This window comes from Camelus ferus, chromosome 7, assembly GCF_009834535.1.
Source record: "Camelus ferus isolate YT-003-E chromosome 7, BCGSAC_Cfer_1.0, whole genome shotgun sequence".
NCBI lineage: Eukaryota > Metazoa > Chordata > Mammalia > Artiodactyla > Camelidae > Camelus > Camelus ferus.
The window spans coordinates 42954232-42974750 of NC_045702.1; the positions used below are offsets into that span (position 1 = coordinate 42954232).

The 20519-nt window shown below is 33.9% G+C and overlaps 1 protein-coding gene across 3 annotated transcripts in view; it reads right to left on the minus strand.

The window, feature by feature from the left end:
- Window positions 1-20519, minus strand: part of TAX1BP1 (Tax1 binding protein 1) — a 76498-nt gene that overhangs the window by 6313 nt on the left and 49666 nt on the right. For all 3 annotated transcript variants that reach the window (XM_014551506.2, XM_014551504.2, XM_014551505.2), the window contains 4 exons: window positions 18528-18653; window positions 15707-15778; window positions 3641-3824; window positions 3158-3306 (listed from right to left, as the gene is read on the minus strand). In XM_014551506.2, coding sequence (XP_014406992.1) covers window positions 3158-3306; window positions 3641-3824; window positions 15707-15778; window positions 18528-18653 — 531 coding nt within the window. The remainder of the gene's footprint in view (window positions 1-3157; window positions 3307-3640; window positions 3825-15706; window positions 15779-18527; window positions 18654-20519) is intronic.

Here is a 20519-nt window from a genome sequence, read left to right on the forward strand (position 1 = left end):
ACATGGTAGAAAAGGTAAAATTCAGCATTAAGAGACGCTAACCAGAGATACAGAATCAGCTGGAAGTAAGTGTGTATAAAAAAATAAAAATAGAACAGTATAGAATTCATGTAATCCTTTTGATGAAGTCTAATTTATCTACTTTTTCCTTTGTTTGCATATGCTTTTGGCATCATATCTAAGAAACCACTGCCTACTACCACACTTACCTCTATGTTTTCTTTTGAATTTCATACTTTAGCTCTTATATTTAGGTTTGATTTGAGTTAATTTTTGTATATGGTATGAGGTAAGAGTCCAATTTCATTCTTTTGTATATAGTCATCCAAATGTCCCAGCACCATTTGTTCAAATGAGTATTCTTTCCCCACTGAAATGTCTTGGCACTGACAAATGAATTGACTATATTTATATGCTACTTTTGTAAACAGGAAACATATTGGTTATATTCAAAGTAAAATTTTAAAAATAAGACAATACAAAAAATGGCAAAATTTTTAAAAGGCTAACATTCAATGTACCATAACAATGGGAAACAGGCCTTGATTCTTTCAAGCAATAATTCTCAATAATTTTGTTGTCAAACCCCCTGGAGAATCAGATCCTTCTGAGAATAAAAACTAAAAACTCATCAGGAAAAAAACACACACACACACACACAAATTATCTGTCTTCAGTTTAGGGGATCATAGTAAAGGATGCATGTGGGAAGCTGCAAACTACACATTAACAGAACATGTGAGCCTGTCTTTCAGAGATAGAAGAAAAAGAGCAAAGCTAGTCCAAGTGGAAGGAAACACTATACAAAGGCGTAAAAACAACTGGAAAGTGGCTTGTCCAATCTGATTCCAAGGTTTGAGAAGTCGTCCAGTGGTCAACAGCCACATATATCCCATTTGTAATTGAGGTTTTTTAAGAATGAAATAAAAATGACTTTTTCTTTCAATTCATGTGTATTTTTTTTCAAATGGTTACTACACATTTATTAGGAAATTGTTAAGTATTTCTTTTGGCCTGTGTGGTGCTGTAAAAAAAAAAAAATTTACTGAGATGCTAAAGGGGCCATGAACTGAGAAAAGTTCAGGAACCTCTAGGTTAGTCATTTGATAGGTTGATACACTGTAGTTAAAAACCACAGCTTCCACAGCCAAACTGATGAGGATGTACCCTTACCAGTGCTGTATGAGTTGAAGCAAGCCAGTTAATCTGTCTCTCAGCTTCCCGCATTACAGAGGTAGTAACAGTTTCTACCTCATAGGACTGCTATGAAGAGTTAATATGGCTATATAGTTAAGCACTGGCTGGCAAATAAAACTACAGAAATGTTTGCTACCATCACTATCATCATAATTATGATGTTATTACAGTTACTGCAGCTATTATTATTAGGTAAAGGGGAGTGAGTCATACAAGGCCATTTTGATCTGATAGAAACCACAGTTTCTGGTGCAGAAGGGAGAAGACATGGCAGGTGTGTGACTGCAGGGGGCTGGAAGAGTAGGCTACTTCAACCCCGACTCAAAGGTGCTGGGTCCCGTGGCTGTTAAATACTTTCAGGGCAAAGAATCAGACAAAAGGAACAGATCAACTCAAGTCTGCTTTCTATTTTCTAACGTTTTAAAACTACTTACTAAGACCACTTCATTTGCAAGTGATTTTTGTTGTTGTAATGACAGGATTTTTTTTTAAAAAATACAGTCTGAATGTACATAAAAATTAGTTTCCGTCTAATGTGAAAAATCTTCAGACAGCAAAATACAATTACCAAAGGTGTGTGCCTATTAAAAGCCCTTCCATCTCATTACCAAATCTAAGCATGTCAGCAAATGAGCACAAGACTCTAACACTGCTTCTCATGGGTTTGCAGGAGGGCAAAGCACACAGATCAGAAAGAACATTCTGCTAATTAAACTGAAGCAGATGACTACGGAAGAGAAGGGCTTGTCACACGTAACATCTATGCCAAGAATGATCAGATTAAATATGCAAAATGTGAAGCCAAGGTGTGAAAAAGCAGTAAGATGATATCCTAGACCTCAAATAGACTACAGAAGTTCTGACAGTTTTCCTAATTATTCCCAGTAATGGACATAGGAGGCCAAATGGCAGGAGGGAGAAATACATTTTTCCCCATTATGGGTGTTGAGCACTGGGGCTAAAATTATGCCTGTCTGAACACTGATCAGTTTCTGCAAAGGTTAATAGCAATTAAATGCAGCAAACTAGATTAAATGAGAAACAGGTCACGATACCACTGTACTTGCAAAGAGCACAATTTTAAAGTATTTCTTTAAAATTCATCTTCGTGCACAGGAAATCCAGAAAGAGCTGCTATGGGGAAAAGAATATACTAAATGGTGAAGAAATCTCTTAAATAAAATAAAAAGATCATGCCACACAAACTCATTCAATTCTCATCAATAATATGTTGCTGAGAAATCAAATACTAATGATGTCTATAAGACTATTTCTCTGAATAAGGAAACTATGGAACACAAGTTTTTCTTTTTCTAGCTAAAGATAATAGATAGAGTACACCTTATAATTTACAGTGGGATATAAACGCAAATATGAAAAGATGCACACCGAAGCATAACACTATCATTAACACTTTTCTTCTTCCAGCCTAGGACATCCTACAATCAAAAGAATATAAATTCTTTGTGATAATTTAGATTAAACTATCTGTGACTCTACCGTGTATTTGAAAGCTGCTCAGAGTATATCTCAGAAGTTCTCAACACGAGAAAAAAAAAAAATTTGTAACTGTGTGATGATGGCTGTTAACCAGACTTGTTATGGTGATCATTTCACAATGTACACAAATATCAAATCATTATGCTGGATACTTGAAACTAATGCTATATGTCACTTATGTCTCCATTTTTGAAAAATTCTAAAGATTAAGTTAAAAACTACAATATTCTGAGGTCATTTTCCGAACTTCATCTTTTACTTTAGTATAAATCCTATAGTCTAAGTCTGAAGCATATTAATGGTTGATTTTTTAAATTTAAATACAGATTTTTCCAAAAATCAAGTAAGCAATCATGTGTACACACAAGCACACACACTCTCTCTTTCCCCACATATGTAACTCTCTACACAGGATAAAAAATAAAAAGGGACTAGCTCAGAAAACGGATATTCAATTTACTTTACTATCCTCAGGGTCTTCTAAACCATCAGGCCGACTAAGGTTTCGAGCAGGCTGGCTGCAGACAACGTTATCTCCCAGTCCCCAGGAGGGCACTCTCACAGGCGGCCTTTGGATTTCATCTGGGTAAAAAGCGCCATCTGCGCCATCTGGAATAAAAATTTTGGAAGAGCAGGGTGAAACTTGGCACTAAAATTAGAATCTGTGTATAACTATGATGAACAGAATATAAAGAACCATTTTAGTGCATCCAAAAAATGATGTTATTTTTATCCCAAATGATTCTTAAAAATAAGAACTATGTGTAACAAGCAAATACTCCTCATTCATGTGCATTGCTTCTAGATGAAGTCAGTTAAACATTAAAACTGCTTGTTATAAAACAAGATAGAGTTGACCATACCAACGGTTCTCTAATCCCACAAAGATACAAACAAAAAATTCCATATTCAACTAACCCCAAATCAAAGATATTTTAATAACCTCTTGTTTCCTGTGTCGCATAAGGATTACCATACTGCAGAACTGGTTGTGTATTTGGCACTGCAGGAACATGACCATTTTGCTCTGAGCTAGTGTTGCGACGCTGTGAGATCTGTTGAGGACTCTGGGTATTCTGACCTTCCATTTTCCTTTCTGCTTTATTTTCTATACTCCTTTTAAGTTCCTAAAATTAATAAAAACAAAGGTGAATAAGAAAAACAATCAAATACAGTAAGAACAGTATCAAACATTTAGCCAAAATATAACAATAAAATGATTTCCCTATTATGTTTAAAGTATACAGTAGGAAAGGCTGGTTCTCAACTTCTCATAAATGTCCCTTCCACATCTAACAAAAATCAGAAAGCAGGATAAAGCCCAATATATTTTCAAATTTAGTTGTGCCAAGAACACCCTTTTTATTGAGCTGAGGGGGAACTGTAAATTCTTACAACTTAGCTATTAATAAAAACCGTAAGACAAAAAAAAAAAAAAAACTGATTGCTTTCCTAGTAAAGTCTATCAAATATTTAAGAAACTTAAAAAAAACACTAATCACATATGAATTTTCAAAAACTAGAGGAAAAAACACTTCCTCAGCTTACTTTAGAAGGCCAGTATTACCCTGATACCAAAACCAGTGACATCATAGGAAAACTGCAGACCATCATGAATACTGATGCAAAAGTCCTTAACTAAGAAATCAAATTCAATATTAAAAAAATAATACATCATGAGCAAGTGGTTTTATCTAAGAAAGCAAATTTAGTTTAATGTCCAAAAATTAATGTAATTCACCATGTTCAGACATGGGAACAATAATATGATCATTTCAAAAAATACAAGAAGAAACACTTTATAAAATCAACAGGCATTCATGATTCTAAAAAAAAGCCATCTACAAAAACCTACAGTGAATCTTAATGGTGAAAAACTAAATGGATCTACCTAAAATCAAATATTAAAGCAAGGATATTAGCTCTAATCAGCTATTCAACATTATACTGGAGATTCTCAACTGTTAAGATTTAAACAAGATTAAGGCAGACAGACTGGAAATGAAGAAGTAAACTCATCTTTATTCACAAAGGATATGATCATAGGTGTAGAAAATCCTAAGCAATCTACTAAAATTAGGACAATTAACTAATTTACCAAGGTTGCAGTATACAAGGTCAATATATAGAACCAATTGTATTTCTATATTTCAGCAACACAACTGAAAAATGTAAATTTTTAAAAATTATATTTATAATAGCATCAATAGATAAAATTAAATGCTTAGGAATAAATTTAGCAAAAGATGAACAAGGTCTGCAAACTAAAAATAAGAAACATCACTGAGAGAAATTAAAAAGAGCCTCAACAAATATGGACTGGAAAACTTATTTTTATCCTATTAAGTTCCCCAAAATTGATCTACACATTAAATGCAATCACAATCAAAATTCCAGCAGGCTTTTGTATAAGTTGACAAGCTCACTCTAAAATGTACATGGACATAGAAAGGTCCTAGAATAGCCCACTTTTTAAAAGTAGAACAAAGTTCAAGACTAATTTAGCACAGTCTGATCAAGACTTACAAAACTATAGTAATCAGCTGAACATAAATTTGGCATAAAAACAGATCAGGGGCTGGCATAGGTATTTTAACATAAAGGGCCTGGTCGTAGGTATTTTCAGGTTTGTAGGACACACAGTCTGTCACAACTTCTCAAATCTGCCTCTGCTGTTACAGCCATAGATAAAACCTAAAAAATGAACGGGTGTGGCAATGCACTTTAATAAAGCCTTACCTACAAAAGTCAGGCCACAAGCCAAATCTGGATATTAGGCCTTAGTCTGCCGACCCCTAATGTGAATCAGTAAAACAGAAAAAAGATTCCACAAATGCACACCCAACTTTTTGTCAATTAATTTTCAACAAAGATGCAGAAGTAATTCAATGGAGGAAAAACGTGGTCTTTCAAGCATGTGATGTTTAAAAACTGGTTATCTGCATACAAATAAAATTTGACTACAAATCATACTATACACAAAAACTAATTTTAAATAGATCATAAATCTAAATATAAGAGCCTGAACTATAAATCTACTGGAAGAAAAAAACAGGAGAAAAATCTTCGTAACCCTGTTAAGCAAAAATTTCTTATGACACACAGAGCATGAGCCATTAGGAAAAATATTACTAAACTAGACTACTTCAAAAACAGAAGCTGCTCTTCAAAAGATAATATTTTTAAAAATGAAAAGGCAAGCCACAAATTGGGAGAAAATATTTCCGATATACATAACAAAGGAATTGTATTTGAAATATATTTAAAAGGAAAAAAAAACCTCTTAGAATCAAATAAAACAAACCAATAAAAAATTAGGTAGACGATCTGAACAAATACTTCGTAAAAGAATATACATTAATGGCCTATAGGCACATGAAAAGATGCTGAGCATCACTAAGCAATAGGGACTATTCAGAAAAAGACAAAAACACTATTTAAAATAGCCAAGACATGCATGCATGGAAGCAACCCATGTGCCCATCAACAGACGGCTGGATTAAGAAGGGGTGTGTAGAGATGTGTGTGTGTGTGTGGGTGTACATACAATGAAGTATTATTCAGTCATAACAAAGAATGAAGTACTACCATTTGCAGCAACATGGATGGACCTAGAGATTACTGTACTTAATGCAGTAAGTCAGACAGAGAAAGACAAATACCATACAATATCACATGTGGAATCTAAAAAATAATATGAATGACTTGTATATGCAAAACAGAAACAAACTCAAAGACACAGAAAACAAACCTGTGGTTACCAAAGAGTAGAGGGAAGTGGGGAAGGACAAGTTAGGGGTATGAGATTACAGACACAAACTCCTATGTATAAAATAGATAACCAACAAGGGATTTAGACCCATTATCTTGTAATAACCTATAATGGAATATAATCTGCAAAAATATTGAATCTCTATGCTGTACACCTGGAATGAATAATACTGTTAATCAACTGTACTTCAGTAAAACAATAAAAATTTTAAAAAATAAAAGCTTAATAGCATTAAATGATAATAATAAAAATAAAACACTAGTCATCAGGGAAATTAAAACAGGTAAATCACAATGAGGTAACAAGACACACCCACCAAAATGACTAGAATTAAAAACACAATACCAAAGGCTGGTAAGGCTGTAGAGCAAGCAATTGGAAAGCTCATATACTGCTGGCAAAAATGCAAAATGGCACAGCCTCTTTGAAAAACAATTTGGCTGTTTCTTAAAAATATACTTACCATATAACCCAGCAATTCCCTTCTTAGGTATCTACTCAAGAAAAATGAAAACATATGTCTGCAAAAATACTTGTAGGAGAATCTTCATAACAGCATTACTCACAACAGCAAAACATTAGAAATAATCCAAATGCCCATCAGCTGGTAAAAGGATTAATGTCATCAACTAGTGAATAAATTCTGTATGACCACATTTATATCAAATGCTATCAAATGCTAGAAAAGATAAAATTACAGAGTAACAAAAAGTAGATCAATGGTTGCCTGGGACTGTGAGTAGTTGGAGGAATTGACTGTTAATGAGCATAAGCAAATGTGCAGTAATGAAACACTCTATAGTCTGAATGTAATGGTAGTTACAGAACTATATATATTTGCCAAAATTCATCAGATTGCACTTAAAATGAGTGGATTTTATTGTATTTAACTTGTACCTCAATAAGAGTTGTTTTTTTAAAAACCATCAACCATTAACAGGATTTAAGGATGAAAATTTTCAGCTGTATAGTAAAATTCAGCTGATTTTGCTGTCATTCCTTGAGAATAGATGAGACTGTACGTTAACAAATTTTAACCTTTATAAGTAGGCTTAAAATGGAGTAAATCATTATTATTGGGAGCAAAACTGGTAAACATGAAAAATGCAAGTCAATTTAGGTTTGAGAAGACAAATGAGAATTAGAAGTTCCCCCTAAGCATGTGAAATATAACATAGCAAAGGACTGGTGAGTGAATGACTTACCTAGAACACAGGATGCATGTTAAGAGTAGGAGAAATGTAGCCTACAGCCATACCACCCTAAATGCACCCGATCTTGTCTGGTCTTGGAAACTAGGCAAGGTCGGGCCTGGTTAGTACTTCGATGGAAGAGAAATGTAGAAAATGTAGCTAAAAACACAGGACGAAGGGCAGACGTGCCACACAGTTTACTACAGTGGGCCTAACAGAAATAGCACAGTGAAATGGTCTTAGTAAGGCTAATTCAGCAAAACTATACTGGGCACACTTGAAAGTAGAAACAAATAATCAGACGGGCAGCATGACATGGTGGACTGGAGTCAAGCCAGAATTTGCTCATCAGCTTCATCACAAATAACCCTGAGGAACATATCTTCTCCAAGCCTCCGAGGACTACTGAGAAACGAGGGGAGTGTTTAGAATACAGCAGGCCCTTAATGGATGTTATCTCATCTCCAGCTATGACTCAAAAACCCCAGATGTACCACTACAGTAATTCAGGATTCTGAAAGTGGCAGTGTCAACAGAGAAAGGCATGAAAGCAGCTAAGTTAGAAATGATAAAATACTGCTGCAAAAGTTTAAGCAAATCAATTTAAAGAAGTGCGGTTAGGTTCTTCAGGAAGCAAACAAACTACTTAAATGGAGTCAAGGGTTTCATCAAAAGATTTATGCATGCACTGATACAGTCAAACAACTTCACAGAGAATTCCAACCTAATAAAGAGTTTCCTCTAGGTTCATACTCCACTCCTCTACCATCAAAGATACAGTAAGTCCTCTGCAAACAGGATAAGAAAAGGAATAATAAGCAGCACTGATTCCTCATGGGAGAAACTGGAGGCAGGGTAAACAGAATACAGGGACAAGGACAAAATAGTTAGTGTGGTTGTTTGGCAAATCAGAAGACTGAACTCTGGACTTAAAGATTCTTAAATTTGCATTCACAATACCCCCTCTCAAAGGGTCTATGCTTAGAATCCAGGAGATCCATGAATTTAGATGGGAAAACAAAACTTACATCTTTTCACTAACTTCTAACTGAAATTTAGCATTTTCTTCAACTATGGATGCAAGCAAAAACACCACAGCAACAGTTGCATTAACTTCAACTTCATCACCCACAAAAATCACAGACATACTCAATTCATATTACACTCACTGCAGCCATCTCAAAGTAGCCTCTTACATTCATCATTACTTTGAACTGATTGTAATTATTAGACATGCTAAATTTTACTTAGCATTTTAATAAATAAGCACATATACTACTAGTACATATATCATGAATCTGTTTTAAAATTTTGATAACTGTCTCTCATAATCTGTTTCCTTTGTAATTCTGTATATTTTGCTTTATTCATTTAAAAATATTTTCTGAAAACAGACTTTACCAGACTGTCAAAAAGCCCTTGAAACAAAAATGATCAAGAATCCCTGTGGAACCTCCCCTATCTTCAAAGATAAGCACAACGTGAGTGTAGCTATCTTTCTGAGCAAAACAACATTAACTGCTGATACACAATTCTCCTAAAACAAAAAGCCTCCACAATTTAAGAAATAGATTATGTTAAATGTCCTCTTTTACAGTTCCAGTTCCAGGGCACAGAATTTTGGTTAGCTGGTTTTGTCTTTGCTAGAATGCCTAAATCTTTTTTTTTTTCCAGGTCCTCAAAATGGCTTACAGTAGCCTTGGTTTTACAAATTACTGACAAGTTAAGGATGTCTCTGGTACTCCAGAACTGTTAAAAAGGAGGAATAATATATTGCTCTTATCTGCCAAATGTAGATGCTGTGAGAGTAAAGGAGAATAGACATTAAATGTTTTAAATTACAGAAAACTCTGTGAATGAGTTGTTCAAGATATTATATAATCTCATAACCTTTATTCTTTTATTAGTTTCAGCCTCTAAGTTACAACAAAAAAGGTACAAATGGCAGTCTATATGACTTCTAAGATCAGCTCTTCAGGGTCACTATTATTTAATCATCATGGTATTATTATAGCATTTCATGAAAAACATCTACTAATCATTTATAAGTATATACATATATTACTCTTCCATTCTCAAAAAGAAAGCAGATCATCTGAAAAAATGAAATGCTGATTAAGAAGAATCACTAGTCAGGTACCTGATGTTAAAGAACATTTTGAAATAGTTTTACTTTAAATTTTTAAAAAAATTTTTCTCTAGTAATAGTTAATACAGTATTTCCCACCATCTTTTTTAAATCATTATTTGCCATGGTGCTTTTGCTTATTTTCTTTAATCTTCCTTTTTCAAATTTCTAGTAAGGGATTTATACAGAATATCTGGAAATAATATGAAAATGATAAATAATTCTGAACTGTAGTTTTGGAATGATATGAAAAAATACAGTACTTTAAGCTATATTAAGCTTCTAAATAAATTTAAATGGGTGGAGTTTTTAATCCTAAGAGATACACTAAATTACTTTTTTAATTTAAAAATAATTTTTAAATATATTTTTTCACAATACTAGGGAACTAGTTACTTAAAAAACTATAATGAATTTTTACTCACACATGTTCAGTACATATTTATTGAGTATATACTATGTGGCAGGCACAGCTCTCTAGGTACTAGGGTCTATCAAGAGCAGGAAACACAGACAATAAGTAAAATACATATTCTGTTAGATGGTGATACATCTGTTTTTCATTTATTCACTCAACTAACGCTTAATGATCATTTGGTTCATTCCAGGCACTATCTGGATCTAGGTTTCAGTGCTGAAAGATAAGGACTTATACAGGAATGGGGTAGGAGTACGGGCTCCGAGAAACACTGGTGGAGGAGACAAACATTGAGCAAGTTGCTAAAATAGCAAATAGAAATTCTTATAAATACAGTCTTTAGAAGTAATATGAAACTACAGTGTCACCAGTGGGAAAATCAAGAGTAACTCAAGAAGACAGGAAGTACAAAGCAAACTGGCCTACTTCTATTGCATTCCTGACAGGGCAGTGTTCACTGACAATAAAATTGCTTATCCCAGTACATTTCTTTTACTAAATGTTTTTATAAGCAAATGCTATCAATTATGTTTGCTCCATTTTTATTCATTCAACAAACATTTAACTTCAATATCAGGCACTGTACTAGGGGCTACAAACACAGTGATGAATAAAATAGATACGATCCCTGTCTTCTTGGACCTTCCAGTTAAGCAAAGGGAGTTGTCAGACAAATATGCACAGAATATATAAACATTAATGACAAATTATGGTGAGTGTTACAAAACAAAAGTACAGCTCCCAGGTGTAAGTTTAATAGCAGCATCTAATTTAGACTGAGAGGTCAAAGAAGTCCTCTCTGCAGAAGAGTCATGTAATCTGAGACAAAGGATAAGTCAAGAGTGTTAGGAATAGCTAAATATTTAGAAGGAAATAATAAGAATATGGGGTATACTTAAAAATATATTACTGGGAGAAGAGAGAAGGGATTGTTGGACAGATAAAGTAAGATGACCATAAAATAACACCTGTTGTTTGCTGGGTGAGGAGTACAACTGAGTTCATTATATTATTCTATCATCATATATGTTTAAATTCTTCTCTAAAAAAAAAGTTAACAAAGAATTGTAGACAAGAATATTCCTGGCAAAGGACATGAACAAGGATCCCAAAACGAGAAAGCAACTCATGAGTTGTAAGGCCTGAGTGATTAGAACAGTTCTCAAAGTGTGGCCCCAGACCAGCAGCACCAGGAACTGGTTAGAAATGCAAACAAATATCAAGCCCCAGACTTACCAATCAGAAACTATGGGAATGGGCCCCAGAAATCTGTTTTAAACAAATAATGCAGGTGGATTCTGATGCAAGATCAAGACTGAAAACTACTACTGAGAGAGCCCTTTATAACAGAGGAGGATCAAACAGGAAATTGTGGCTTAAAACGGGACTAGAGAGAAAAATGGAGGCCAGTCATATAAACTATTGTAAGCTATGTTAAAAATTTTGGCTTTTATTCCAAGTGCACTAGTGCATGGGAGGCCCATTAAGGAGCTTTAAGTAAGAAAAGGATCAGTTTTACATTTTTTAAAGGCTACCCTGCCTGTGGTTTGAATAACCTTTTACCTAAAATGTGGAGGAGGGGAGTGACCTCACGGAAGATGGCAGAGGATGAAGTGTGACCCCCATTCAACAATCCCCAAGGAACTTAATCCTAACAACCACTGAGCTCAGAAGATCCAAACCTGTGAGATGACTGAGCCCAACCTGCCACCCTGACTTGCAGTCTTGTGAGATGTCTAAAGTAAAGAAGACTCAGCTAAGCCAAACCCGGATTCCTGACACAGAAACTGTAAGATAACAAATGTTTTTAAGCCACTATATTCTCAGGTAATTTGCTGTACAGCATAATAAAGTCACTATATTGTTTTCTGTGTATGATTTCAGCCCTTTATAACCCAACAAAATGTACAAATTGGTCATAATCATTCAGGAATTTCAGTGTTGTACATGAAACTTCAAAACTATAAAATATATTTTATATAAATTATGTGATTTATGTATAAATTATATATTTTATATATGAATATACTGCATACATGAAAAATATATAAAAATAAAGTATCTTGAGTGCTTCTCTCTAGCATTAGCTATTAACTCTAAGCACAAAATATAGTTAAAGCCAAGTTTCTTACTAAAAATTCTGTCAACTTGTCAGATCTGATTAGATCATCGTTTTAACTTCAAAATACATTTGACCAAAACTCACACCAGAAATAAAAAAGTCATTCTCTTACTCTCCATTTGTGCTCCTATCGTCTTAATTAGCTTTAATCCTTTGTTTATTTGTAGGGATCTTTTTAACCCATTTGTCATTTTGTGTTACCACACACTGAAGGGGGTAGGGGGAGGAGGATGAGGGAGAGAGAACTCAACATTTGAACACAATATACTGACAACCTAGGGGGCAAACAAGGAAAAAAAATTGCTAACAATCTTGAATTCTATTCTTTCTTAATAATTTATAGTGCTACGTCTCTAACAGTTCTGAAACTGTTTTATGTGGCATACTGGAATTAGCAAAGAGAGAGATGTGCTGACACTGTTGGGCACGGTATTCTCACTGTGAAAGGGGTGTACAAATAGGAAATAAGAAAGGTAAGGAAGAATCAGTGTGGAGTTGGACTAGAACTCATGATACCTAAAAGACAAATTTTTTCCCAGCTCTGGCACAGAAAGGATCTAGAAGCAATGAGCACCAGTAATAATGAACACATCTAGGGCCTGTATTTTGGTTTCTAAATACTATTTCCCACTAATAAGCAACCAGAACTCCTCAGAGAAATAACTGATTTCAGAGTTGGACCAGAGCTTCCTCTTATTAAAAAAAAAAAAAAAAAAAAAAAAAAAAGGCCAATTCCAAAGATGAGGGAATAAAGGCACAAGAATATCTTGCCATGCTTGAAAAAAACCTAAGTGTTCAAAAAATCAACAACATTTTGATACCGGGGTATATCAGGAACCAGCTTAAGGTACTTTCACTGATCAAATCTGGGACTCTGCGACCATCAAAAAATTCTAATCCACTGACTAAAAAGAGCTCATATGGATGACTACCAGGTAGGAAGATAAAATGATTCTCAATTAAGATTAGATAGACATATGAAGATAGACACTCAAATATAAATTAAAAATACAGTTTGGTCCTCAATATCCACCAATGCAGAGGCAGCCAATGCAGAATCCAAGCATACTCTTAAGCCGATGGCACTACATCATTTTATATAAGGAACTTCAACCTCCTCGGATTTTGGCATCCAAGGTTGGTGGAGCCAGGGTGGACAGTCTGGAACCAACCTGAAGGATACCAAGGAATGACTGCACATACACACATATATACACACTGTGAATAAAAATGAATAAAAAAATATTTTTGATCTTTGTCCCCAGTTTCTGGCACAGACCTCCGAAAACGTCTGGAATTTCCTGAATGACAGGAATGTCTCTAATCATTCATAACAAGCCACTTTAAATCATATATGAATTTATGCTAAAAAGGTGACTCCGGGGGCCCCTCAAGTAGTCTCAAGGTGGGAGCTGGTCATCAGAAAGACTATACACATGATTAATTTTAGCACCACCAAATCTCCACTCGCAGGGGACGGGAGGATGGAGACAGGTTAAATTGCTTAGCCAATGATTTAATCAATCATGTATGTATGTGTTAAGACCCCAGATTAAAACTCTTAATTAAACAAGGTTTGGGGAGCTCCAGTCAGTGACCATGTCAATGTGCTAGGGGGGTGCAGTCCCTGGAGAGGGCATGGAAGTTCTGTGGCACCCCCATCCTGCTCGATGCATCTCTTCCATTTGGCTGTTCCTGAGCTGTACCCTTTATAATAAACTTACAATAAAATGTAATCATAAGCACTGTGCTTTCCTGAGTTGTGTTAATTATTCTAGCAAAATATCGGAAGTGGGGTAAGGGAAAGGGGACAGGGAGAGATCATGGGGCTGAGGCCTTAATTTGGGTCTGAACTAACTCAGGGTAGTTGGTGTCAGAACTGGACTAAACTGTAGTATACCTAGCTAATGTCAGAGAACTGTTGCTGGACTATAAATGAGGACAAAGGAAAGTTCTTCCTTATAGCAGATTGCCAAGAAACAAGTAGAGGGGAAGCAATGAGTTGAAAAATCAGAATTTTGTTAACTATCATAGTAATGCCATCCAACCTTGAGGTCTATCTAGCACTCTGAACAGCTCTTCACCATACATGGGTTTTAACATCATCATTGGTCATTTGAAAAACTACTGATTGTTTCACCCAGTTATGTAGATCTTCCAAATCCTGACACATTTTCAGTAAGCATTTTTTTTAAATCAGTCTTAATGTTCCTACCCATCTCATTAGAAAAGTCTGTAAGCACTGGGAAGTAACAAGCTCATAGTAGTAGACACAGGTTTCCAAAATTCTAGTTTTTGCTAAAACACTTGAATTTTATCATTGGCAACAAATATTATCAATTGTTTTTCCTTAAAGTAACAGGCTCATTTCACATATTTTCAAGAAAATATCTGTCAAATAGCCTAGGCTGAAACACCAAATTTTGTCCATTAAATTCTTTAAAGTAGAAATGGTCTGCCATGAAAAAAGAGGCTAGTTCAACTTACAACTCAAACAACTGTACAGTCCCTTACCTTTAACCATAATACTTCATTAGGCAAAAGTGCTTTGGGGTATTTCCCATTTCATCACATAGAATATTAAAAAGACGTGTACCCCAGGGTCAAGCTTCAATAAAATTAGTATTCTACTGTTCTGTCATCTAAGTGAAACTGGCTTTAAAAACAAAACAAAACAAAACTGCATGCATGGTCAGGATGAAGACAGTAAGTATTAATGCAGTTTGGTGCCACTGCCTAGATTCAATACTAATACACCAGCAGTTTTCCCACCACTGCTTTCATACCAACAGTACAAATGTAACACAGTCAGGGAAAAAAGCTAGTAACACTAGTATTATAAAAACTGTTTTATGTCTGCAGACCTCTAAAAGGGGATGGGCACCCCCCCCCCCAAGACCACAGAGCATACTTTGAGAAGTGCTGCACTTTAGCATATTTTATACTATAAATGTATGTTCTGGCTGAATGTTAGGTTATGCTACAAATCATTATTTTAAACAATTTTTAAAAATGTTTCCTATTACAAAAGAAAACCAGATAAATACATTACGTATAATTTTAAATTTGTTTACTGTTCTCCTAAATTTGAACACTGCAAAATTTGTTTGTTAAATACAAACTATGTAATAACAAAAATCAAACTAAGTTTCAACACTTAAGCATTATCCTATTAAAATAAGATTTTTAAAAGTTATTTAACTAAAGACATTTTCCACCTAAGAGTCTTAACATCTGTTTGTCTTTTCTTATTTATTTAACTTTTTAAAAAAAATCACCCTCAAATGAACTATAAAATGTGTGTCCCTTCATAAAGCTGTATTATCATTCAGTGTCATATGAAAACATTTTTTTTTGGAAGTACGTTGTTCATTACCTTCTCCCTGGAGAGATTTTCCAAATGTGAAGTTAGACCATTTATTTCTTTGTCTTTCTCTGCCAACTGAAGCTTAAGAAAGAAAGAAATTATTAATTTTTTTCATTATCTACTCTCTCCTTACCCTTCTACGGTTAGTTTATACCATTCTATCAGAATAATTCCTATTACCATATCCATGTATATCCCTTGGTTCTTATTCTTTGACATCTCTAAATTATTTATCATTACTGATGAACTTCCCTAACTCTTAAAACTTCTCCCCTGGTTTGTATCAAATTGCACCAACACGTCATCCTCTCATGCTCTTTTTGTAATGTCCACTTCTTCACAATTACAAACACAGGCATTCTCCAAAGTTTATTCTTTGGCTTCTATTTACATTCTCTGAAAACTACCTTTCTTCAATGCCTTCAACTATCACGCACATAGGAATTTATCACAAATATTAATTCATGTGCCACACTTTCTTTCCCAAGTTCCAAATCTGCTTTTAATTGATGGTTAGACATGTTTTCACTGTTGTCTTTCTGCATTGTAAGAGCAAAATGTCCCAAACCTACTTTCGTACTTTTGTTAACTATCAATCTCAGAGCCCACTGGGACTGAAGCTAGGAAACTATGTTAAACGATCCTTTTCCTCCTCCAATCTCCAACATTTTCAATCTCTTAAGTCATTCACTCATTCAACAACCACCTATTCTTTCCCAATTATAGCATAAGCATTATGGATACAAATAAAATTACTCTTCAAATAAAATTATTCTCCAATGGCTTTTTCCTAAGGATGTCTTTCAAAGCTTTCCTTGATAGATTCAATGGTAGGTGATCAGGGAAGTTACCCAAGGAGGTGGCCTTTATCAATTCAAAGAATATTTGCACCTAATTTTCTTACCTTCAAAAACCCTTCCTATGTGAACTATTACATTTCAGATGCTGAGTGTTCAGTGAGTAAAATAAAGTCCCTTCTCATATAGGGGGAGAGGGGAGAACATGACCTTCCAACCTGTAAATCCTCCCAGTGCTACCAAATTATTTTCATAAAGAACCACTCTGGTAGGGTACCTTTTCTCCTAGAAAATTCTCAACAGCAAATAGCACTCAAATTCCAGTTTAGGCCCCACAAAACCTGGCTTCAGCTTATCTTTCAAGTCTATATACTCCATCACTGATATTAAAGTCCTATTACTCAAGACTGTCAAAGCTCGCAGATTATACTACTTCTGACCTCCAAGCCTCTTCTGTTTATAATGCTGCTTCTATAATGCTGCTTCTTTCTTTTCCTACCTCTGCTTATCCTCCTCCTGTTCAGTCCTACACAGGCCTACTTTCTCCAGAATGTCTAACTCCTAAATATTCCACTGGAAACAGCCCTAAGGTACTATGACTTATAATTTATGTAGAACTTCATCACATTTTGCACTGTCTTACGGCTGTTTGTGTCTAAACAGTACAAAATAAGGGAAAGGGCACTAAACAAAAAGCCAAGCACCTTTACTAGCCACACAACCTTAAACATTTTGTTTAATCTCAATGCTCATTTTTACCATTAATTAAAATGAAAATATTATTTAGCTTCCCATGAGTTTGACAGAGGACCTGGGTTGTGAATGTAAGAGTTGTGAATATCACCATTACACTTCCAGCAATGCCTACTAGATTATAAACTCCTTAAGCATAGTATTGTGCCTTACTTATATGATCACCCACACAATAGCTAACATAGTGCTTTATATATAATAGGCTTCAATAAATACTTACTAAATCGTTTTTTCTGATCATTATGCAAAAATAAAATTTCATATAAATTCAGTATTCATACTTTATAATAAGGGAAGTTGTTAGGCAATAAAAATATCCACAGGGACCACAGAAAAAAATAATAACCTCATGAAATAAGTTTAAAATTTTCATTATGACAGCAGATGAAGATTAAAAAAAAAAAAAGAAAAAAGAAAAAAAAAAAGGACCACCAGTAAAATTACCTTAGCTGATAATGTACCATCCAAACAAAATAATTCTTGGTGTCTTTAAGACTATTATATTTAAAAATTAGATTATAGGAACAATTAGCTATGACAGAGCAAAGTTAAACCATTCAGAACTTCCAGGCCTGTAGTCACACAAAAAAGCACAAATCACACACTCTCTCTCTCACACACACACACACACACACACACACACATTAAATTATATAAGATTACACTTTCTTAGAAGGAAGATCTCTTTCTACCTATTAATTAAGCTAGACACCCTGCTAATTTTTTTCTCTAACATTTTTATAAATATCATTTACTGTTTAGGCTTGCCTGCTGCTTAATGTACACTGGCAAAAATAATTTTCATTAAGATTGTATCACTTACTCTGCAGTATTTCATTTAGGATCATAAGTAACACATTTTGGTGATAAATTTAAAAATCTTAACATAAATGTTTTACATTACTGATCATATCTTATACTCCCCCAAAAAACACCAAGGCCCTAGAATAATTTTACAAATACATTTATATTTAAGTGAATAAGGATTATGAAATGATTTTTCATCTTAAAAACTAAGCATGATTAAAAGATAATTTTAATAGCCATCTGAACGTGCAAAATTAAACCCACAATGGCAATGCCTATGGGTATCCATTTTCTTGGTTCATAGATAATGAACTATGTTCAACATAACTAAATACATAGTACATTTTTATCTATACAAGAAAATACTATCCCAATTACCCATGTTAAAAATTAACAATTAGATAAAAAATTATAGATAGCACATTTTCAAAGGTAGCGGATACTATGCCTCATTTTACAAACACTAAACTTACTTTGTAATTGTCCTCTACTTCAGCTAGTTCTAGTTTTACATTTTCAGCAATTTTCACTTGTTCTTTCCATTTCAGTTCCATTTTTGCAAGTTCATCAGCATATTTATTGCATTTCTTTTTCTCATCCTAAATGAAATTAGTGTAATTATCAAAAGATTTTAAATCCATATAGAACCAATATTTATACAAACATACTTAGACATGTGCTGAATGTTTATTCTAACACTACTGTAAAGGTATAAAAATTGAAATAACCAAAATGTCTGTCAGTGGAAGACTGGCTAAATCATTTTATATCCACACAACGGAACAGAGTATATGTACTCAAAAGAACAAAACAGATCTACAAATAAGGAAAAATATCAAGATACAGAAATTTAAAATAGCAAGTTGCAAAAACGGAATATATAGTATAATCCCATTTTTGTTTCAAAAGTTGTTTAATACAGTATTATATGATGTCTCTGTGGTATATGTAGGAAAAAATAAGACAAAATAATAGCTCTTATCTCTGGGGATAAGGATCATAATGGTAGTTTTTACCGTCTTTATTCTTTATTTCTATAATGCCATAATATTTCACAACAAGCATATATTACTTTTGCAAAGGAGGTAATAAAAATCATGTATTTATAATGATGTTGTTTCCAGATGCTGATAATTAAAACTCAGGGATTTCCCGACAAAGACAATCTCTAGGTGGATTTCTTATACACTGCTCTTCTCTACAACCCAGAATGTTAAAAGCAAGAGTTACAAATCATGACAAAAAGGTAAATTGGCCAACTTCATTTTGGATGTTTTGTTCAAGGAAAAAACTTTGAATTATGCTTTAAGCAATTCAACAGAGAAAACAGTCTTTTCAACAAATAATGCTGAATCAACTGAATATCCTTCCTATATACACATCTCACACCAAACACAAAAATAAAGTGGTTAACAGGCCTAGCCTAAATGAACCTAAGACTACAAAACATCTAGAAGACAAGAAAATATCTCAAGTTGGATTAGGTAAATGTTCCTAACATCAAAAGCACTACACATGAAAGAATAAATTAATAATCCATACTTTATCAAAATTAAAACTTTTTCTAAAAACATCATTAAAGAAATGGAAAGGTAAACCTCAGACTGGGAGAAAATATTCACCACACATATCAATCAGACAAAGAACCTGTATCCAGAATAAAGAACACTTACAATTCAATAATAAGATGAACCCAATTTTTAAAATGGCAAAAGAGTTGAACTTTCACAATAAAAAGGAATGAACTACCAATATAAGAAAAAACAGATAAATCTCAAAATAATTGTGCTGACAGGGGACAGAAAAAGAAGAGTATACCACAATTCCATTTATAGGAACTGTACAAAAGGTAGGCTAACCTATAGTAGCAGAAAGTAAGCCAACGATTTCCTGGAAATGGGGAGGGAGGGATGTGCTGCAAATGGGTACAAAAAAGCTTTGGGGGTAATAGAAATGTTCATTAGCTTGACATTGCCACAGTTCCACAATTACATACACATAGCAAAACCGAGTAACTTGTAGACCTTAAGTATATGCAGTTTATTGAATTTCAATTGTACTGCAACACAGTCCCAAAAAAACACTGAGGAAGTTTTTAGCTTGAAAAAAACATTCTATCTTCCTTTTAATACTATGAGAATTTCTTTTAAATATTCGTAAAAAATTGTTTCATACTTGCTGAAAAGTTTAGTCCCATATAAATAACTACTTTGACCTCAAGAGTAAGAGTTCTAATCAACTCTCTACAGAATGATCTTCAGGAGCAACAAAAATGTTCAGTTAAAAGTCTGATTAAAAGATTACATTCAGAAAACAAATACATGTATGTATATGCATGACTGGGACATTGTACTGTACATCAGAAATTGACAAATTATAATTGACAGTACTTCAGTAAAAAAATTACATTCAGCTAACATTATTTAGAAGACAGTAACAAAATATTTTAAATTCATTAAAATTAA